The 24,831-nt window shown below is 38.2% G+C and overlaps 2 protein-coding genes across 2 annotated transcripts in view; one reads left to right on the top strand and one right to left on the bottom strand.

Annotated features, from left to right (window-relative positions):
- Positions 1-18,823, bottom strand: part of LOC109846162 — a 141,142-nt gene extending 122,319 nt beyond the window's left edge. Inside the window, exon 1 of the mRNA XM_020415384.1 lies at positions 18,608-18,823. Within this exon, the coding sequence (XP_020270973.1) occupies positions 18,608-18,823 (216 nt within the window). The remainder of the gene's footprint in view (positions 1-18,607) is intronic.
- The window catches only part of LOC109846160 (subtilisin-like protease SBT1.5), a 2,363-nt gene continuing 1,102 nt past the window's right edge, over positions 23,571-24,831 (top strand). The window contains exon 1 of the mRNA XM_020415383.1: positions 23,571-24,749. Within this exon, the coding sequence (XP_020270972.1) occupies positions 23,571-24,749 (1,179 nt within the window). The remainder of the gene's footprint in view (positions 24,750-24,831) is intronic.

Genomic DNA, 24,831 nt, shown 5'->3' with positions numbered 1-24,831 from the left:
CAGTGAAGTCGAACTTGTTGAACCCTAGAGGGGGGGTGATTAAGGTCTTAAGGCTATAATTGTGCAATAAAAAATAAGACAAGCAACACACAATAGAGAGAATAACCAAAGTAAATGATATAGAGTTAGAAATCGTTATCCAAGTGACACGTGATGTGTTAACGAGGTTCGGCCCTCTGACCTACGTCCCCGCTCCCCACTCTCAAGGAGAATCCACTACACAACCCTGTTTGGAAGACGGAACTTCTTCTACACAACGATCTCCACAAGATCTCACAACTACACAGTTGATCACCACAAAATCTCACTCCCACACAGTTGATCTCCACAAGATCTCACTCCCACATAGTTGATCTCCACAAGATCAAGCTCTCAACAGTAGTAATGGTGTAAAAACTCTCTCTTTACAATGTCCCTATGGCAAGGAGAAAGATTACACTGAAGCAGGGATGTGAACTTAAAAAAAACACAGAAAACAGGTTTGAAAATTTTAGCTCTCAGTAAAAACAAATCTCTGGTTTTTCAAAGTGCTTGGGACAGGTTGAAGAAAAGGGGTATGAATGGTTTAAATAGGAGAAAACACTACAACCAAAACCCATACCCAAATCCCCCAAATCCCGTAAAAATCATCGTCTGAAATATGTACGTAAAAGACCGTTGGAGTAAATGGCGGTCGACCGTGAAAATCTCACGGTCGACCGCGAGCCACTTTCGAGGCTCAGAAAATTCCAGAAACTTTGACGGTCGGCGGTCGACCGTGGGAATTTTCTAGCTGACGGTCGACTGTGATGGTCGACCGCGAAAGTTTCTGCTGCCCACTTAGTAAAAGACACAGGCGCGGTCGACCGTGGCGGTTGACCGCGAACTGACACAACAGATACAGTTTAGAAAACAGTTTTGACTCTTTTTAGAAAATATGTAAAAATATTCAAATGACTTCTAAAAATTTGTGTAACTTTGTAAATTGTTTTTAACACTAAAAACAAACTGTTTGGAAAAGGAACTTTACGAAAAGGTCCTCATACTTGTGAAAAATGATATTTTGTCAAAATGCTCAAAAATATAAGTATGAAAACGTGTGTGTGATATCCCAATAGCTTCAAGTGAAATCTACAACTACTTGCCTACATTCTAGCACTAGAGAGAAAAGAAAAACTAGCTAATATCCTCACATAAAATTACAATTCTTTGAGTCTTGATATAGCTTTCAGTTGATGAAGCTTTGACTTGTATGTGTTGTTCTTGATTAACATTTGCTTCATCACTATGCCTCCTCCTTTGGATATCATCGTTGTAGCTCATATTCCATCCAATCCTTCATAAGTGGTACTAATAAGCTTGATATATATATATATATTAACTACAATATCACTCAACAAGCAATTAGTACCGATAATGGTGGTTGTAAAACATTATCAAAACATAAGGGCTAACAAAACTATCTCCCGGATGAATATCCTTGCATATGTCTCGGTGGTGTAAGTAGTCCTCACTGGAATAAAATGTGCTGACTTCGTTAACCGATCCACGATCACCCAAATTGAGTCGTTCCCCCTTTTCGACTTTGGTAGTCTTATAATGAAGTCCATGGAAATGTCTGCCCACTTCTATTCTGGAATGGGTAGAGGCTGAAGTGTCCCTGGTGGTCTCTGATGTTCTGCCTTCACTTTCTAGCAGGTGAAACACTTAGCCACATATTCTGAAATCTCTCTACGCATACCACTCCATCAAAAGTGTCTCCTCAAGTCCTTGTACATCTTAGTGGTTCCTAGATGCACTATATATCGAGTACGATGTGCTTCATCAAACAACTCCCTCTTCAGCTCCACACTAGCTGGCATAACCAATCGGCCCTTCATTCGAAGGCCTCCATCTGCCCCAATGGTCCAATCGTCCTTGGGCTCTTTGGAAATCTCCTCCTTTCGGATTTGAATCTAAGGGTCCTCTAACTGAGCTCTGACTACTCTGTCCCTCCAAGGTGGCTGCACTGATATAGCTCCTAAGTATGCGTTGGTCCCGCCAATCTCTGGCCTAAAATCGAACTGGCTAAGAGTGAGAAGATCTTTATACAACGAGCACCTTAAAGCCGCGACTTGGTGTCGACGCTTCCTACTCAAAGCATCTGCTATGACGTTCGCCTTCCCCGGGTGATACTGAATCGCGAACTCGTAGTCCTTGATGAACTCAATCCATCGCCGCTGCCTCTGATTAAGTTCCTTCTGGGAGAAAAGGTACTTCAGACTCTGGTGGTCTGTGAAAAGCTCGAACTGAACTCCATATAAGTAGTGTCTCCACGCCTTTAGCGCGAATACCACCGCTGCTAACTCCAAATCATGAGTGGGGTAGTTCTGCTCATGCACCCTCAACTGCCATGAAATGTATGCTACTACCCTCTGAGTCTGCATCAAGACACCTCCCAAACCTACTAATGACGCATCTGTGTATACAACAAATGTCCTGTCACTGCTCAGAATAGAAAGAACTGGCACCGTAGTCAACTTAGTCTTCAAGGTATAAAAGGCTTTCTGGCACTCCATACTCCAAGTGAACTGTACACCCTTCTTCGTAAGGCGTGTAAGTGGTACTGCAATCTTCGAGAAGTCCTGAATGAACTTTCTGTAATAGCCGACTAACCCTAAAAAGCTACGAATCTCGGTAACCATCTTCGGCGGTTCCTAATCAAGAACTGCTAAAACTTTAGCTGGGTCCACTGCTATGCCTTCTCTGCTGACAACATGGCCAAGAAATCTGACCTCAAAAATCCAAAACTCGCACTTGCTAAACTTAGCATATAGATGATACTCTCTCAAAATCTGAAAAGCCAAACGTAGATGCTACTTGTGCTCCGACTCTGATCTCGAATAGATAAGAATATCATTGATGAATACAATCACAAACTGTTCCAAGTATGGACGGAAGACCCGGTTCATCAGATTCATGAATATCATGAGTGCATTGGTCAACGCAAATGGCATGACCAAAAACTCGAAGGATCCATATCGAGTCAGAAAGGCGGTTTTGGAAATATCCATCTCCCGAACCCGCAACTGATGATAACCAGAATGAAGATCAATCATCAAAAAATACTATGCTCCCTCAGCTGATCGAACAAGTCATCAATACGAAGCAAAGGATATCTATTTCGGATAGTGACTTTGTTCAACTCACGGTAGTCAATACATAATCGCATACTACCATCCTTCTTCTTCACGAAGAGGACTGGTGCTCCCCACGAAGAATGACTCCGACGAATAAAGCCCCGAGCTAACAACTTATCCAACTAGGCCTGTAGCTCCCTCATCTCAGCAGGTGCCATACGATAGGGTGCTCGGGATATCGGGGCTATGCCCGGCTGTAATTCAATACAGAACTCAACCTCCTTCACAGGAGGCAACCCAGGTATGTCCTAAAAAACATCCTGATAATCTGAGACAACACTAGTCTCGCATATATCCGTACTCTGATCCCGAAGCATCACCTCCTCGATGTACGCCAGTAATGACTCCGCAAACTGGTTCCCCTGAGAGGTTTCTACAAATAACTCGGACCCATCGGACGCTCGCAAACTGACTGTTTTCACAAAACAGTCGATACTGACATGGTAGGAAGATAGCCAATCCATACCAATAATGACATCGAATTCTGACATGCTCAACACTATCAGATCAACAACGAATTTAGACTCGTCTAAACCGATAACACACCTCCTACAAATGCTCTCCAAGAGCGACATCTCACTTAGAGGGGTGGAAACTGACAAAGGAACGTCTAGAGGCTGAGCTACGAGCTGAAGTCTAATCATAAAAGCATAAGATATGAAAGAATGCGAAGCTCCTGAATCGAAAAGATTACGGCCTGGAAAGGAGTTCACGGAGAACGTACCCTCCACTACGGCCCCGTTCGTACCATGATCACAAGGAACTACTGCATACACTCTGCCTGTGGCTAGAAGGTGCTCTGCTGCTGGAGGTGGGGCATATGGGACTACCTGCCCCTAAGGAACCTCCTGAACTGCATGAACCTATCCCTCAATCTGCGGAACTGCCGGCGGTGCCTCAAGTCTCATCTGCTGGCCCTGACCTTGGCCCTAGAATCTGTTTTGTTGCTGATTCTGCCCTCTCCCTTGCTGGGCTCCTGCTGGTGCACTGCGACACTCTGATGCTTTCTGGCCAAGCTTGTGACACTTAAAATAAGTGCCCTGGAATTTGCGCTGCTGAGGCGCTCTTTGATCCTGCTGGGGTCCTCTCATATGGGGTCCTTGCTGCTGCTGGGGTCCCAAAAAAGGCCTCTTATTCTTGCCCTTATCTTTAGTATTTATTTTCTTGTCCTTCTAGAACATACCTGACTCATTCTCCTATGATGTGGCAACATCCGCTACCTTTCATACTGAATAGAACCTCCTAGAAACGAGGTATCGACGAAGGTTTGGGCGAAGTCCTAGTAAAAACATCTGTGCCTGGCGTTCTCCTGTCTGCCACATGCTCGTGAAGTGAAGCAAGCTCATAAACTTGCTCTTGAAATCAGCTATTGACATGTCTCCCTAAGACAATCTGGACAACTCGAGCTCTTTTCCGGCCCGTGCCGCGGAAGAGATATACTGCTCATCAAAGAAGTTGACGAAATCCTTTGATCTTGAGTAAACTGGAGCCGATATCATCTCCATGCATCCCCTTTGAGACTGTAAGATGCTAGCCTCTGCTTCTGATCCGAAGTCACATTCAGTATCTCAAGAATGTTACTCATATCCTCCTTCCATTTATGTGCTGCAAGAGAATCTGATGAACCCTGAAACTCTGGTGCCCTCATCTTCTGGTATCTCTCTACTAAGCGGAGCCAAGCCTCCTGTTCTGTGGCTTTATCAGCAACTGCCTGTGGGGTGGGCATCCGTGTGCCCTTTGGAAAATCCTCTACAATGTGAGTAGCTGGTGCAACCGGTGGTGGAACTACTAGTGGTAGTGATGTGACATGATTCGTCATGAGCTCCTCAAGTGCTGCCATCCTAGTAGCTATGGGAGTCATCAAATCTATAAAGTAGTGGAGAGCCTGCTGCGACTCAGGTGAAGCCTACCGGGGCTCTGCCTGATCAGCTCTCCGGGTACAAGGTCTACCACGTCCAGCCATCTGAGCGTATAGAAGAATGTTTATAAGTCCTCGAATAAAACATATAAGAATTTCATATCATATATCATTCACTCAAATACTTTTAATATCACAAAAAAAAATATTTGTAATTTTGAACACGCGTATATAACGTCCTCTCTCATTCTAGAATTTCTAGCGGACTCTATACACGAATATTAAGAAACTCTACTCTAACTCCATGACTCAACACAAGATGATCCTAAGGATACCGGAACTAGAGTTCTGATACCAACTATGACGCCCCTAGTTTCAATAAGGTTGCAGTCCAAGATGAAACTAAGAATGTCAAACCTGTCAAGCACCAAACACCATGCTACGACATGCTTCACCATCACAGTCACTACCTATCTAGTAGAATCAACAACAAGTGTAGGTACAAAACAGGCAAAAGAGAGTATGCAGAAAGGAAACTCAACAACAGATACTCAGAAGAATAATCACTACCACTGATATAAATGCATAACTCTCTAAAAAGGTAATATCTGAACTGAATACAAATGTTTCGACATAAGAATCAAATGAAATGATATTAAGGCACATTGCCTATACAAAACTAGAATAAAAACTCAAATATTTAATAAATACATCTATTGTGGAGTTCTGACATAAACTACTAGCAAAAATTAAAAAATGGTAACTAGAACAACTCCATCAAGCTACGACTCTCCGTGCACCTGGCTCATTACCTGAAAGTGAGGAAACAACGAGCGTCAAATAGCTATAGCAAGTAACATCTCAACCAACCCCAGGGGAAAGAGCTAGAAGGATAAAAAAATATCTGATAATACATATAGATAGCCAAACATCGACTGTAAAAATAAAATAGAGGTTTGATGTTTAGAAATTTACAACACGAGCATAGGTACGCCTCCCTTAGCTCAAATTTTAAATAGCTAAATACCATATTCAAAAGCTACAACATGGAGTAATAACTCTATCTCCAACTCAAATATCAATGACCTGTCATATGTCAATTACATACCCAACTCGTGGTCTGCAATAAATAAATGTCCAAAGTATGATTTGCAATAGCTTAAAGTCCAATACGAGGACTGTAGTGGATTAAAGTCCAACACGAGAACTTTGATGATTATAGTCCAACACGAGGACTTTGATAGCTTATAGTCCAACACGAGGACTTTAATAGTTTATAGTCCAACACGAGGACTTGATATCTTATAGTCCAACACGAGAACAGAAATATGCAAATAGTGTCAAAAATCACATATATACCATTTACTCTCATGCTCCGGTGAATAAATCTAAGACTCATGTCTGAAGTCAACTCATGTATACAAATCTCAGTGTATAACAAACCCATATAACCCAGATATTTTGCCAGCCACACAAACCTAAGCACAACAGGACAAAAGCAGAAAAAAAATCCCCCAGTGGTCGACCGCCCGCGGTCGACTATGACTGGAGCAGAAGCTTACTGCTTTTGTGCACGACACGCGGTCGACCGCCACGGTCGACCGCGTAAAAGCAGAAACCCTAGTTTAGGTTTCTGTTCTATGTTGTTTGATTCAAAAGCTTTCGTGCGATATTTATATACATTATCAAACCTTCATAAGTGATTTAGCATAACCAAAACATGTGAATTTTAGTCTAATCACTATAGATAAAACAAATCAAATCTTAAACATGTAAATTTCGTGTCGAAATCTTTAAAAACAAAAATCATTCTTACAAAACTCTTGTTAGAAATAACCTCAGATCTAGATCTGTATTAAGAATTTCGTGGGTGAGCTTCATTAACTAAAAACACATTCTCATTGCAAAAATACAACATATATATCTATTTTTATACATAATCTAGTATGTTAGGCTCACAAATCACATGAAAAATATTATTAAAACATTTAAAAACATGGGTATAGGGTTGGGCTAGATGAAACTTGCCCGAGGGATGATGAATAACTCCAAAAAAACTGGAAAAATATCCTCCTACGTCGAAAACCGCTGGATCCCGCTCAAACTCTTCGAAATCCGCCGAAATCACCAAGGAGAAAAGGTTAGGGTTTGCAAGAGGGAAGGAGGAGGCTGCTAGGGTTTTCTGTGGTAAAGAAGAAGCTCTCACGAATATAATATTATATATATGATCCCATAAACCTGACCCAAAACCCAATAAGACTCGAACTGGGAAAAACTAGAAAACTGCGTACGGTCGACCGCCACGGTCGATCGCGCAAGAGATAGAAGCTTTCTACTTCTGCTGCGCGCCCGGCGGTCGACCGTCACTGTCGACCGTGTAGGAAATCTCCTGTTGGTGCATGATGTTTGTGTGCTGGTCTTATCACTCGATCTTTCTCATATAAATACACTCATTTGATCCCCAAACACTTGTTATCACATTCATCTATGATATAAACATATATTTCACAATAAAAAAAATTCATTCACTGTATTTTACAGGGTTTTACAAATACACACATACATAATTTAGATATGCAAAAATATTTAAACACAAGAAAGTAATTTGAATATCAGATATGTTATGTGATGTATATGTTAAATCTAGAGTAATGCCAAATACTTAATGAACAAGATTTGAACAATAGAAAACATATAAGTAATGATTTTTTATGTTACTTATACATTTTTAATGAAAAACATACAATATAACACTATGTGTGATACATAAAATAATATAATAAATAATGAAGAAATCAATACAATCAAACGATGCACGAGTCAAATAAAAAAACATAGTGTAAAAATAATAACACATAAAATAATGACCGGTACGAGGAAAAAGAAGTTATAAGAAGAGAGTGTAGTCTGGATGTGACGAGACAAGAAACAGTGGGAAGATCCACAGTCAAAAGTGATAAGGTAGGCACTAAGACATAATTTGTATAATTATTTTATGCTATCCACTTAAGTTGACGCAAGTTTTGCTATATATATATATATATATATATATATATATATATTATATATATATATATATATATTATATATATATATATATATATAATATATCATATATATATAATAGTATATAAATATATGAGAATAATGTGTATCCTTATCATAGGAGGGGATTTCCTCCTTTTCAAAAGATGATGTGCGCCATTATCCCCACAATGTGATACTTCTCTCTCCTACTTTATCTCACCATGTGGGGATTGTGCCTACATCCTTTAAGCAAGCCAAATCCCCTCGCTTGACATAGGGCCACCAATTTAATCTCTCTCTCTCTCTCTCTCTCTGTCTCTCTATATATATATATATATATATACTATATAATATATATAACCCTAAACCCTAACCCTAATATATTATATATATATATATTATATTATATATATATATTATATATATATATATATATATATTAGTAGGGTGTAGGGTTTAAAAAAAAATACACTAAAAATAAGAAAACAATACAGATAAATATAGGAAAAATACGAGGGAATGGAATAGGCTAAAAAATCAATATAAGATAATCAATAACAATAATAATAATAATAATAATAATAATAATTAATATTCAAATATTAATTTAAAAGATTTTACTATAACAATTTAATTTATAACAGCAAAATCATTAAAATAAATATAATCTAGATTTTTAAATCGTAGAAAATTTTAGAAAATCGAGAAGAATCTAAATACTCTTTAGGAAGAATAAAATTTTATATTTAAATACTAGAAAATTTATTTAAACCAATATCAAAAATTCATGGTCATTACAAAATTGACATTTCTTGTCCTCATCAGATTAAAGATCAATTTTGGGTGGCTTTTATTAAGATATCGCCCCCATCTGATGATGTAACATTATTATGAACTTTGGACATTAACAAGGGTTTTTAAAGAATCCGGATGCCTTTAAAACAGAAAAGTGTAACCATATATATGACTTGATTAATTGGTGCTTTTAAAAAGAACTTAAGGGTGTCACCTAAAATGAAATAAAGGAACTACAACAAGGTATGATCGTGCATCAGATTAGAAACTAAGATATGATAAAGTTCAAACTTTCTTACTAACATCATCACAGTTGAATTTTTCACCATGAAGATATATAGGGCATTCTATCAACTTGAGCAAGTGAAATGAATTGATAGGGTATTGATTTAAATTTTACCCATCTTAAAGGTAAGCTACTAAATTTTCCAAAACGAGTTGATGTGCTATTAGGAAAGTTGAGCTTTTTGGAGTGAGAAAAAAAAACAAGAACTACAAAAGTAATAATGTTATAGTACTGTCCTAAATACTAGGCTCATGGCCATTGTGTGCTTTATACACATTGAAGACTATTTTCTGTGCCTTAAAACTGCGCAGCATAGTTTGAGTTGTGCGCTTCCATATCACAAACAATACTTCAAGAAAATGTTTACGTTCTTATTTGGAAGTTTCAGAGCAACAAAGTACCAAGATTGTGACAAACTAAGCCACAGTCTAAAAGCTAATGACTAGCATTCGATAACATTATCATGAGTATTTAGCACTTTGCACGCGCGCGCACATACACACAAGGAGCACTAGCTCTAATCACTTAGCTCCTACTCTCGGGATTTAAAATTGTTTTTGACCATTTTTCCTTGTGTTCTGTGGCTTGCCTATGTGTCTGGTAAAAACTAATGAGAGACGGAACATGTATAATCAAGTGGCTTTTGATGAAATGTTGAACCCTCTAAATCTCAACAGTTATAGCCTTCATTGATTTTAATTGTATAAATGATTGATTCTTCTAATGCTTAGATTCTCTCATTCTCATTGTAACGTGGTGTGAATTTGGGACATAAGCAGAGGCTACAAATTGATTCCAATAGGTTTCTTGGCATGCTTTATCTTGGAAGGTAACTTTGCTACATACTAAGGTGCAAACATACAGCGTCAGTCCTAAGTAGCATAGATAAGGACACGGGATACCAGTACGACATAGGTACAGACATGGAACACATGAATTCTTCAAGAAGTAGGACATAGTAACAACAATAGGTATGAGATGGTGACTCATTTTCTAAATGAGCTACCAAGAGATAGCCATGTGGTGAGGCCTATTTTGCTAGTCACATCAAAAAGTGTGTACCTCACCACTTTGTCTCTTGGTAGCTCATTTAGCGAACTGAGCCGCCATCTCATATCCATCATTCAGAGAGTTATATACATGCATAGATACACATGTTCATGCATTCAAGATCCTGAACTATTATTTTGAATAATAAAAAATGTAAATTGATTACATGTATGCTATTTGTTTGATCTGCTATATATTTTTATTAAGGATATGACTTTGCTATTTGATATTTACAAAATGTTGGATATAATCTAAATTTAGTTTTGTACATATCAATATTTTATAGCATTCCACTAGTCTTTGGAGAATGGAAATAAATAGACATCTCAAGTATATAACATATATAAAGAATTGTATGTGAATTATAGGTTGTATGTCCAAATGTTATTTAATAGTGTTCAAAGTAAAACATCAATATTGTATAACTGAGGATATGTTTGAGTAAGTGTATGCAAATATCTGAAGAGTGCCCCATATGGATGTCTTTGGGTTGGGTACGGGTACATCTTCATGATAAAAGTACCCATGCTATATAGAACAAGTCTTGTTCTAGTCGCGATTTTTAAAACCAAATTTTAACAGTAAACTTGTCTTGATACTATAGCTTGTCCTACTATTTTGCTCTTTAAACTTTTGTCACGTGCATTCTATAGAATAAGCCAACAACAGAAAGTATACTAGCAAAAAGATTACCTTAATTAAGGTTTCGAAACAAATATCATAAGGACTAATATAGAAAAATTATTTCAGTCGATGGAATATCAAGAACTATACCGTGAAATTAAAAAAAAGTTTAGTGGTTTTGAGAAAACAAAAACTATCATGATTTTTTTATTAGTAAAGTGTGCATGAACTTGTTTAACGAAACTACCATGTCCGATGACAGTTGGAGTAAGTTATCATAAGCTTCGCACATAGCGTACTTCAGACAGTTTTGTCCTTACGTACATGATATATCTTCTAAATTAGCCTCTCATTCTTCCAATTTCAATGGTAGTTTAGACCTTATATCCAAGCCATTAACGTTATACACAACAACCTCCAATAGTTCACGGTATTTTTCGGAAGCATTGAAAGTTAATAGTAGTTTTCTAAAAATTTGTGGTAGTTTTGTAATTTGGGAAACCCCACCTCCCAAAATCCATGGTAGTTTTCAAAAATTTGCCCTATAAATTCAAGATATGTAGTCTCAACTGATATAGAAGCACCCTATCTACAGCAAACAATGATGATCAACTTCTACAATTCCAACATGTTTTCTTTTAAACTGAGAAGAGCATCACCTTCTCGCTCCAAAGTGACAATTTCATCTGTTGACCTTTTAAAAGATAAACCAAAATGAACAGAGAAATTTCATCTTCTGATCTTTAAATCCAACAGCACCATCTTTGTTTGGCATAGAGGCTAAAAAACCTGCATGGGAAACCACTTATAATGCTCCTAGAAACCCCAAGTGATTCAGCATTTCATTGTACAAAGCCATCTGAAAGCAAACCTATAGAAGATAATACTCACTTCTTTATGAATGGAAAGTTGGCAACCAATAATTTTCTTGTCAGCTTCCTACATAGTACTCTTGAAGCACTCCATTTCTCTTGGCTCATCAGAATCAAACAAATCAATAAATGTGGAGAGGAGAATATGCGTAAATTTATTTTCCTAATATTTCACCAAGCAAAGAGGACATTGTATACTTAACGGAACAATTCATATGCAAGTTGCAAGTGAGTCTATGGCAGATCAAACATATGCGCATGAAATCACCAGCTCAGTGGAATAAAGAGTGACACAAAATCAAAGGAGTTGATTATCATGTATTCATCGTGTCGTGAACAGTCAAAAAGTAATTTTTTAAAGAAGTGTAAGAAGTGTTGGAAAAAAGAGGAGAAAACAAGAATATGAGCCTTATTAAAGAAAATGTTTCATTTTCTTATATTTGTTAACAGAGAGAATGGCCAAATATACAGACCTTACACCAACTTAAAACTCCTAGAAATCAGCAACAAACAATTAAAAAACACATGACAATTGACTAAGTAAACAACTAAACCACTACTAACATACTATCCTAAAAAATAGGAAACAACCTAATAGCTAATTTTGAATTAGTTATTCAACATTCCCTCTTGATTCAAAATTTATTGTCATTCCTCTTGAATCTTCATAGAGCACTTCTCTCCATAATCTTGTAAAGCACTTCTCTTCAATTTGTGATGTACTTCTCATCTCTATCTTGCTGATGCACATAATCACCAACATTCTCTTAAAAAAGCACCTCTCTCCATAAATATTGATAGAGCACTTGTCTTAATCTCTCCATGGTGCACATCTCACCATGATTCCTAGAATAAAATTTCTTCTTCAACTACTTGTGCCATGTTTGCTTGTTCTTCACCATTATATCGGCAATATTTTTGGATATGACCAAATCTCCTACATTTGTGACATTGAGGTTTTCCTTTATGCCAATAATCCTTCTCCTCATGGGCAAGTTTCTTACAATGGTTGCATTGGACAGCTTTGGCTTTCCCTTTTGAAGATGAAGTCTTGGCTAATAAGGCTTCTTCAATTTTTTCACTCTTTTCTTCCTCCCTCATTGATCTCCTTTGGTCTACGTGTCACGTCCCTGGTTTCAACAAGGCTGTAGTCCAAGGTGAAACCAAGAATGTCAAACCTGTCATGCACTACACCGTGCATTAACACGTTTCACCATCACAATTACTATCTATCTAGTGGAATGAACAATAGGTATAGGTACAAAACATGCAAGAGAGAATAAACAAAAGAAATACTAAACAATAGATATTCTGAAGAAAAATCATCACCACTGATATGAATGGATAAATCTCTGAGAAGAAAACATCTGAACTGATACAACTGTCTCACAATAGGAATTCAAATAAAATGACATTAAGGCACATCGCCTTTATAAAACTAAAATGATTAATGAAATGTTCATAAACACATCTAATGTGGAGTTCTGACATAACTACTAATAATATAGATAAATAATTACTAGAGCAGCTTCATCAACCTACGGCTCTCCGTGCACCTGGCTTGTTACCTGAAAGGGGGGAAACAACGAGCGTCAAAGCGCTATAGCGAGTAACATCTCAACCAACCCCAGGGAGAAGGGCTAGAAGGATAAGAAAATAGTTGCTAATACATATAGATAAATAATCATCTACTCTAAAATAAATGGAGATTTAATATTTAGAAATTTACAACACGAGCATGGTACGTCGAGCGAAATAATCCAAACAAGGAAACCCTCATGTATATACCATATGTCTCAAATTTGTAAATCCCTAAATACCAAATCCAAAAGCTACAGTGTGGAGCAATAATGAAAGACAACTCCTCTAAATACCAAATCCAAAAGCTACAGTGTGGAGCAATAATGAAAGACAACTCCATCTCCAATCATACTATCAATAACCTGACATAAGTCAAAAATATATGCCTGACTCGTGGGCTGCAACAAATAAATATCCAATACATGAACAACAATAGCTTAAAGTCCAACACGAGGACTGTAGTGGATTATAGTCTAACACGAGGACTTTAATAGCTTATAGTCCAACACGAGGACTTCAATAGATTATAGTCCAACACGAGGACACACATGGACTTCAATAGTTTATAGTCCAACACGAGGACTTCAACATGTAAATGATGTCAGAACCAACATATATAACATTTATTCTCATGCCTCGGTGAGTAAATCTAATTTCATGATAGTAGTCAACTCATGTACACTAATCTCAGTGTATAACAAACCCATATAACCTAGGTGTTTCGTCAGCCACAACTGCATGCAAACGACATGCACATGCACAAACAGATCTCACGGTCGACCGCCGATTATCTGCGGTCGACCGCACAGTGAGCAGAAGGTCTCTGCTCATCTGCGCGCCCAGCGGTCGACCGCCACGGTCGATCGCGCAGGAAAACAGAAGCTTCTTGCTTCTGCTGCGTGCCCGGCAGTCGACCACTACGGTCGACCGCTCAGGTGCAGAAAACTTTCTGCAGGTTTTCTGCTCTATGGGTTTTGATATAAAAAAAACTTTCATATGTAAATCTCGAACACTACCAATCCTCTATAAACGATTTAGTATTTCTAAAACATGTGGAAAAAGGTTCTAAACACTTTAGATAAAATGAAATCATTCATGAATACATATAAACATGTCGAAACATATGGAAACAAGGATATTTCATTTAAAACTCTTGTTAGAAATATTTTTAGATCTAGATCTGTATTAAGAAATTCATGGGTGATCTTTATTTACTAAAAACATGTTCTCTTTGTAATATACAATAATATGATCAAACTTTTATACATAAACTATCAAGTTTGGCTCACAAATCACATGAAAACATCATTAAAAACATTTAATAAAACAAGGGTGTAGGATTGGGCGAGATGAAAATCACCTGAGGGGTGTTGATGAACTCCCAAAAACGTGTGAGAATGATCCCTCGATGACAAACACCGCAAATCCTACCTTCGCCTCGCTTTTCGCCTCATGAAACTCCCCCGAGAACACAAGTTTAGGGTTAGGGTTTGAGAGAGGAGGAGAGTGGCTGCTAGGGTTTGGAACACAGGAGGAAAGGGGCGTTTTTCGTGTATAAACATGTGTATATATGACAGCAAACCCGAAAAACTACAGCCCAAAACCCGAAACTGGAAAATCCAGACTGACTAGAAACATACGCTTTAGTATTTTTGGCTGTAACGTTCGTATATGACCTCGGAAGAGACCTACAACTTTGCTCTTTTGTACTTTCTCAGATTCTAACCACATAAGTGCTTAAAATATAGAAACTCATAATTGGTCATTATTCTCAGATCTTTCTTTTTGCTTTTGTGCATGTTTTGCACATTTGCACATATATATATTCAGAAATATTAATTGAATTGATCTCAATTCAATTCTTATCATATACAAACATCAAAATATATTATTCTTTACCATATGACTTATTTATCATAAAATATTTAAATTTTTGGGGTTTTACATTCTTCCCACCTTAAAAGAATTTCGTCCTCGAAATTCCGTAACGTATCTTAAGAATTAATAATATGAGAAATGCACTAAGAGGGGATAACCCAGATAAGGAAACTCTCCCATACACATCTTATACTATTAATCCCTAGATATGAATCACTAGCAATATCTACGCTAAACAATCTAAAATGCGGATACTCCCACTTAACCCCTAACTAAACGGAACTAGTACGTTGGGCGAAAAATCCAAACAAGGAACCCGCCATATATATACCAATGTTCCGAACGATTAGGAGCTAAGTGATAATACCTCCATTCTAGTGTTAAATATAAATATGACTATCCAAAACATCATAGACCATGAGAAAATTATAATCAAATCAATTTACATGTTCAAATAGGTGTGGGTAGTTGCATATCCTCTTCATACTCCCAAGAAGCCTCCTTAGCTCCTTTCCGATTCACTTAAACTTTGACTAATGCAATCACTTTATTTCTAAGTCTCTTGTTTTCTCATAACAAGAATACGAACATGTATCTCAACCAAGTCAAATCATCATGGAGCTAAATCTCAGGCGCGTCTAATACTCGTTATTGTTCCTCAACAAGTAAATGCTTCTCAAACATTGAAACATGAAAAAAAAACATCGTGTATACTCGATATCGATGTTGGAAGATCTATTTTATGTAAAACTGCTCCAACACGCTATAAAATCCTGAATTGTCCAACATATCTCGGGTAAGTTTTCCCTGTCTACTAAATCGCTGAATTCCTTAACATGAAAATCTATAACACATGCCCGCAACATGTCCTTCAATATTTGGTTTACTCTCTCCGCCTGCCCATCTGCCTGCGGGTGAAATACACTGCTATAAGATAATTTGCTACCGAAATTTTTTTTGGAAACTCCTCCAGAGATGTGAAGTAAAAACTGAGCCTCGATCTGATACAATCGTTTCTGGAACTCCTCGTAATCTTATGGTCTCTTGGAATGAATGTTTTCGCATAAGTCTCCTCTATTTAAGTCGTCCCCACTGGTATAAAATATGCTGACTTCGTCAACCGATCAACTATCACCCAAACTGAATCGTTTTCCCTTCTTCTATCTTGGCAATCCTTTAATGAAGTTCATAGAAATAACTGCCCGCTTCTACTCTGGAATGGGTAAATGTAGTAGGGTCCATGTTGGCCTCTAATGTTCTGTCTTCACTTGCTAGCAGGTCGAGTTCTTAGTTACATACTATGTAATCTCCCTAAGCATGTCGTTCTACCAAAAATGTCCCTTCAAGTCCTTGTACATTTTTGTTGTGTCTAGATGCATTGTATATCTAGTGCAATGGGCCTCATTAAATAATTCCCTTTTTGTTATGCATTAGCTGACATCACTAATTAGACTATCATCTGAAGTCCTACATTGGCCCCAAAGGTCCAAATCGGCCTTAGGTTCTTCAAAAATCTATTCCTTCCGAGATTGAATTCAAGTGTCCTCCGACTGAGCTCTAGCCACTCTATTACTCCAAGACGGCTACAATGGAATAACTCCCAAAAAAAATACTATGTGCTGGTCCCGTCAATCTTTGGCCTAAATTCAAACTGGTTAAGAGTATGAAGATCTTAACAAAACAGGCGCTTCAAAGTCGCACTCCGATATCAATGCTTCCTGCTCGAAACATCCGCTAAGACGTTCGCCCTTCTCGGATGGTACTGAATTGCGAACTCATGATCCTTGATAAACTCAATCCATCGTCACTGTCTCTGGTTGAGTTCCTTCTGAGAGAAAATGTACTTCAGACTCTGGTGGTCTGTGAATAACTTGAACTATACTCCATACGAGTAGTGTATCCATGCTTTTAGCGCGAATACCACCACTACTAACTCTAAATCATGTGTGGGGTAGTGCTGCTCATGCACTCTCAACTGATGATATGGCCAAGGAATCTGACTTCAGAAATCCAAAATTTGTATTTGCTGAACTTAGCATATAAATGATGCTCCCGCAAAGCCTGCAAGGTTAAACGTAGATGCTGCTCGTGCTCTCCTCCGATCTCGAATAGATAAGAATATCATCGATAAATACAATCATGAATTAGTCCAAGTATGGACGAAAAATAACACGGTTCATCAAATCCATGAATACAGCGGCGCATTGGTCAGCCCAAATAGCATGAGCAGAAACTCGAAAGACCTATATCGAGTCAGAAAGGCGGTTTTGGGAATATCCATCTCCTAAAATCACGTAACAACCAAAATGAAGATAAATCTTTGAGAAATGCTGCGCTCCCCGTAGTTGATCAGACAAGTCATAAATCCTATCTAATCTGGATAATGAACTTGTTCAACTTACGAAAATCTATACGAAATCATAAGATACCGTCCTTCTTCACGAAAAGGATCGGTGCTCCCCACGGAGAAAGACTCCGGCAAATAAAACTCTAAAATAATAATTCATTTGTCTAAATCTGTAGCTCCCTCATCTCAATAGGTGTCGTACGATATAGTTCTCGGGATATTGGTACTGTGCTCTATTGCAACTCGATGCAGGACTCAACCTCTCTCACCGGAGGTAACCTAGGTATGTCCTGAAAGATATCCCGATAAACTGAGACAACTCTAGTCTCGCACAAATCAGTACTCTGATCCCTCAGAATCACCTCCTCGACGTATGCCAGGAACGACTCCATATTCTGGTTACCCTATGAGGTTGCTACTATCCATACAAACCAAACGAATGCTCACAAGCTGACTATTTTAGTAAAACGGTCGATATTAACATGGTATGATGATAGCCAATCTATACCAAAAACGACGTCAAAATCCAACATCCGCAATATGATCAGATCTATGAGAAACTCAGACTCATCTAGAATGATGACACATCTCCTGCAGATACTTCTCTTATAAGGATACCTCTCCTAGAGGAGTAGAGACTGATAACGGAACACCTAAAGAATATGCTACAAGCTGAAGCCTATCCACGAAGGCATGAAAGTTAAAAGAAAGCGAAATTCCTGAATAAAACAATGTCTGAGTTTTGAAAGAAAAATCATGAAGAAAGCTCTGCTCGCACCATGATCACGTGGTACAGCTATATAGACTCTGCCAGTGATGAAAAATATATGGAACCATCTGTCCCTCAGTAATCTCTTGGATAACGTAAATATGGTCTACTGGCCCTCAATCCTTGGAATAACAAGTAATACTTCTATTCTCTGTTGCTGGCTGTAATAGTGGCTCTAAGACTGTTGACCCTGACCTCTGTCATGCTGGTCCTCTGCCGGTGTATTATGACAATCCTCCGATCTATGCCCGATCTTGTTACAAACATGATATGTATCCAAATTCCTGCGCTGCTGCAGCGCTCTTGAATCATTTTGTGTTGTCTTCTTATACTGTCCTTATGCTGGTGGTAAAAATACTTACCTTGTTGTTGGGGTCTTCTAGATCCCGCAATAGCCCCTTTGCCTTTGCTATTGTCACCATACTGGTTTTGATTTCTTCACTAACTTCAGGCATATCTCTCTGCTTCAATTGAACTACCTTTAACTGCTTGTTGAAGGAGTAGACAAAATTCTCCCAAATAAGTGATATTCCCTGCTCCTGCGAAAATATGAAGTCTTTACTATCCTTTGTTGCCATTCCCTGATGATGTCCTCTATGATGAAAACATTTAACCTCTGGTTTGGTACTGAATCGACGTTAAGAAATCTTCACATATTCTTTTTATTTATAGGCTGCACATGAATCTAGTGTGCCCTGAAACTATAATACTCTTCGTGTCTGACGCCTTTCTTATCTTACAGAACCAAGCCTCCTGCTCTACAGCTCTATCAATAGCTGATTGTGGTGGTGGTGTACTTATTAGTATTACCTCTTCGATAGGCACAACTGGTACAACGGGTGGTGGATCTCTAGAAAGTGATACTGCTGGTGGAAATGGATAGCCTCTCGCTTCCCGAGTGTTCCAAAATCTTGTTGCAAACGGCGTCATGAAGTCAATCAAATACTGTGGAGCTTGCTGCGGCTCGGCTCTGCTTGCCCAACTCTCCAGGTACGAGTTTTACCTCGACCATATCCTCGTCCCGATATTTGTAATATCAAGAGGAGAGCTTAAATGACACAGTAAAGGAGATCATAAATATATATACACAGATATGACGTAACGTATCACGATAAGTATTCAGGAAATTACTTTTCAATCAAGGTAAGGTAGTCATAAATTTTTTTTTATAATTTTCGAACATACATATATAACGTCCTCACTCACTCTAGAAATTCTTAGCAGACTCTATACATGAATTCTAAGAAACTCTATTCTAGCTCCACGACTCGACACAGGATGATCCTAAGGATACCAGAACCTGGCTCTGATACCAACTGTGACGCCCCTGGTTTGAACAAGGCTGCAGTCCAAGGTGAAACCAAGAATGTCAAACCTGTCATGCACTACACCATTCATTAACACGTTTCACCATTACAATTATTATCTATCTAGTGGAATCAACAACAGGTGTAGGTACAAAACAGGCAAGAGAGAATATACAAAAGAAATACTAAACAATAGATATTCTAAAGAAAAATCATCACCACTGATATGAATGGATAAATCTCTAAGAAGAAAACATCTGAACTGATACAACTGTCTCACAATAGGAATTCAAATAAAATGACATTAAGGCACATCGCCTTTACAAAACTAAAATGATAACTCAAATGTTCATAAACACACCCACTGTGGAGTTCTGACATAACTACTAATAATATAGATAAATAACTACTAGAGCAACTCCATCAACCTACGGCTCTCCGTGCACATGGCTCGTTACCTAAAAGGGGGAAAACAACGAGCGTCAAAGCACTATAGCGAGTAACATCTCAACCAACCCCAGGGAGAAGGGTTAGAAGGATAAGAAAATATCTACTAATACATATAGATAAATAATCATCTACTCTAAAATAAATGGAGATTTGATATTTAGAAATTTACAACACGAGCATGGTACGTCGAGCGAAATAATCCAAACAAGGAAACGCTCATGTATATACCATATGTCTCAAATTTGTAAATCCCTAAATACCAAATCCAAAGGCTACATTGTGGAGCAATAATGAAAGACAGCTCCTCTAAATACCAAATCCAAAAGCTACAGTGTGGAACAATAATGAAAGACAGCTCCATCTCCAATCATACTATCAATAACCTGGCATAGGTCAAAAATATATGCCCGACTCGTGGGCTACAACAGATAAAAGTCCAATACATGAACAACAATAGCTTAAAGTCCAACACGAGGACTGTAGTGGATTATAGTCCAACACGAGGACTTTAATAGCTTATAGTCCAACACGAGGACTTTAATAGATTATAGTCCAACATAAGAACTTCAATAGCTTATAGTCCAACACGAGGACTTCAATAGTTTATAGTCCAACACAAGGACTTTAATAGTTTATAGTCCAACACGAGGACTTCAACATGTAATGATGTCAGAACCAACATATATAACATTTAATCTCATGTCTCGGTGAGTAAATCTAATTTCATGACAGTAGTCAACTCATGTACACTAATCTCAGTGTATAACAAAACCATATAACCTAGGTGTTTCGCCAGCCACAACTGCACGCAAACGACGTGCACATGCCGGTCGACCGCGCAGTGAGTAGAAGGTCTCTGCCTATCTGCTTGCCCGGCGCCCGCCCGCCACGGTCGACCACCACGGTCGACCGTGCTGGAAAACAAAAGCTTCTTGCTTCTGCTGCGCGCCCGGCGGTCGACCGCCACGGTCGACCGCTCAGGTGCAGAAAACTTTCTGCAGGTTTTCTGCTCTATGGGTTTTGATATAAAAAAACTTTCATATGTAAATCTCGACCACTACCAATCCTCTATAAACGATTTAGCATTTCTAAAACATGTGGAAAAAGGTTCTAAACACTTTAGATAAAACGAAATCACTCATGAATACATATAAACATGTTGAAACATATGGAAACAAGGATATTTCATTTAAAACTCTTGTTAGAAATATTTTTAGATCTAGATCTGCATTAAGAAATTCATGGGTGATCTTTATTTACTGAAAACTTGTTCTCTTTGCAATATACAATAATATGATCAAACTTTTATACATAAACTAGCAAGTTAGGCTCACAAATCACATGAAAACATCATTAAAATCGTTTAAAAAAACAAGGGTGTAGGATTGGGTGAGATGAAACTCGCCTGAGGGGTGTTGATGAACTCCCAAAAACGTGTGAGAATGATCCCTCGATGCCAAACGCAGCAAATCCTGCCTTCTCCTCGCTTTTCACCACATGAAACTCCCCCGAGAACACAAGTTTAGGGCTAGGGTTTGAGAGAGAAGGAGAGGGGATGCTAGGGTTTGGTGCACATAAGAAAAGAGGTGTTTTTCGTGTATAAACATGTGTATATATGACAGCAAACCCGAAAAACTACAGCCCAAAACCCGAAACCCGAAACACGAAACTGGAAAACTCAGTCTGACTAGAAACATACTCTTCGGTATTTTAGCTGTAACTTTCGTATCTGACCTTGGAATGAGGTGATTAAATATTTGTTAGAAATCTACTGAAGAGACCTACAACTTTGGTCTTTTACACTTTTTCAGATTCTAACTGTATCAGTGCGTAAAATATAGAAACTCATAATTGGTCATTATTCTCAGATCTCTCTTTTGGCCTTTGTGCATGTTTTGCACATTTGCACATATATATATTTACAAATATATATTGAATTGATCTCAAATCAATTCTTATCATATACAAACATCAAAATATATTATTATTCACCATATGATATATTTATCATAAATATTCAAAATTTTGGGGTTTTACACTACGGCACTGAGGGCATTGACTAAATCCACTAGAGTTATTTTGGATAGGTCTTTAGAATCTTCAAGTGAGAAAATTTTAGACTCATACCTTTCGGGAACAGTCACTAAAATCTTATCAACCACTCTTTCATTTGAAAATGTTTCACCAAGCAATCTAATTTGATTGACAACAGCCATAAGCTTACCGACATACTCTTTGATGGTCTCACATTTCTTCATCTTTTGCATCTCAAATTCCCTTTTAAGATTTAGAACATGCATCAATTTTTTTTATCGTTGCCCTTGAACTCTTCCTTTAGCATCTCCCACGCCTCCTTAGGTGATTCACAAGTCATTATACTTGTGAAGATTCTGTTCGACACGGCCGAATGAATACAAGAGAGGGCTTTTGGCTTATTTGCTTTTTCTTCATCATGCTTCTTCATTTGGTTTAGGGTTGGATTTTGTGAAAGAGGGATCGGCTCATAATCACTCTCAACAACCTCCCATAAACTCAAAGCTTTCAAATGAGATTTCATCTTGATAGATCACTCTCAACAACCTCCCATAAACTCAAAGCTTTCAAATGAGATTTCATCTTGATAGCCCAAGATTGATAATTGTCTCAAACTCAAAGCTTTCAAATGAGATTTCATCTTGATAGCCCAAGATTGATAATTGTCTCCATTGAGGATGGAGTATGGAAGCGAAAAATTGTTGGATGCCACTAAAAAAAAGGTTGATCACTCTATATTTTTTTAAAATTCTCACAAACCCAAGAAACCTGGTGCTCTGATACCATGTTGGAAAAAAAAGGAGAAAACAAGAATATGAGCCTTATTAAAGAAAATGTTTTATTTTCTTATATTTGCTAACAGAGAGAATGGCCAAATATATAGGCCTTACACCAACTTAAAGCTCCTAGAAATCAGCAACAAACAATTAAAAAACACATGACAATTGACTAAGTAAACAACTAAACCACTACTAACATACTATCCTGAAAAATAGGAAACAACCTAATAACTAATTTTAAATCAGTTATTCAACAAGAAGTTGAAGTGGTGTATTAAGAAAATGTTGCAGGCCCATATAGAACACGGCATAAATTATTAGCAAAACAATTATATAAAACTTATCTTATAGCAGGAATCTGGAAGTGTGGTTGAAATATAAAATCCTATCTGGTAAAAATGTCAGTGATTAAATAGTGCTAAACCCTCTTATTCTTCAGAGACAATCTTAAGATGAGGCCAAATTTGGAAAACATAGTATTCTTTTTACCTTGAGCTGACAAACACTTAATAGGTCTCTTTTTTCTCGTTATTGATGGCAATAAGCGCTGCGTGATACACACCGTTCTCGTCTTATTCCTTCTATTAATGAGCATTGTGTTATACATTAATTTAATCAAAAAAGAAATTTCCTTTCCTGTCTTGTGTCAAGAAAACAGTAACTCTACCTCGTAATTGGCATCTCTCAACCATTATATCAACTCTCCGCAATCAATCCTTCAAGCCATCCACATCCTCAGGACCTGAGATACTCCCATGGCCCTTTACTTAGCTCTCCTCTTCTTCTTGCTATCAAATCTTACTCATTTTTTAAGCCACGGCAAGCTTCTCCCAGTGGTCAATGATCAAGGAGGCAATCCTGGCCAGACGCAAACCTACATCGTTCATGTAGTAAACACCAAGGAAGCTGAGCTTCTCAGCGATATAGATCTTGAAAGGTGGTACGAATCCTTTCTACCTAACAACACTCTAGACTCAGGAGCACCTCGTTTGGTGTACTCGTATCGACACGCAATCAGCGGTTTTGCTGCGAGGCTAACTCCTACAGAAGTGAAGGCTATGGAAGGTAAGGAAGGCTTCTTATATGCCCACCCTGACAAGCTGTATCACCTTGAAACCACTTATACCCCTGAGTTCTTGGGGTTGAGCAAGCCATTCGGAGGAGCATGGGATGGCACCATGTATGGCGAAGGCATCATAATCGGAATTCTTGACACTGGAATTTTTCCAAACCATCCTTCTTTCAGTGACAATCTAATGCCTCCTCCACCTACCAAATGGAAGGGTAAGTGTTATTACCTCCGTTGCAATAATAAGATCATCGGTGCAAGAGCATTCCACAATGGAACCAGTCCTTCCCCAATAGACAGAGAAGGGCATGGGACCCACGTTGCAGGCACGGCTGCAGGCAATTTCGTGGACGACGCCAACGTTCTTGGAACGGCCAAGGGTAAGGCTTCTGGAATGGCACCTAAAGCTCACCTAGCTATCTACAAAGTGTGCTTCGAGGCTGGCTGTCCGGGGACTGATACGCTTAAAGCCATAGATCAGGCTATCATGGATGGAGTCGATATAATCTCCATGTCAATTAGTGGTGACCCTAATGCGACATTCTATTTTGATTCAATCGCACAAGGTTCACTAGCAGCATTCAAGAAGGGAATCTCCAATTTTGCATCCGCAGGCAATAATGGCCCTGGAGAAGATACATTGGCCCATAGTGCCCCGTGGGTTTTTACAGTAGGAGCGAGCTCAACTGACAGAAGAATAAGCGCAGCTGTAAAGCTCGGAAATGGAATGGAACTACAAGGAGAAACTGCCTTTCAACCCCTATCTTTCAATTCCTCCGAATATTTACCCATTGTATTTCCTTACAAATATAGTGGGGATTTTGATGCTTTGTTTTGCCTAAATGGCACATTAGATCACATCGATGTAAGGGGTAAATTGGTGATATGCTGGAGTGGGGGGATAGCTAACATTAAGAAGGGAGAGATAGTATATGCAGCAGGAGCAG

Source organism: Asparagus officinalis, chromosome 6 (assembly GCF_001876935.1).
Source record: "Asparagus officinalis chromosome 6, Aspof.V1, whole genome shotgun sequence".
NCBI classification, from domain to species: domain Eukaryota; kingdom Viridiplantae; phylum Streptophyta; class Magnoliopsida; order Asparagales; family Asparagaceae; genus Asparagus; species Asparagus officinalis.
This window is presented reverse-complemented; position numbering and strand designations above follow the sequence as displayed.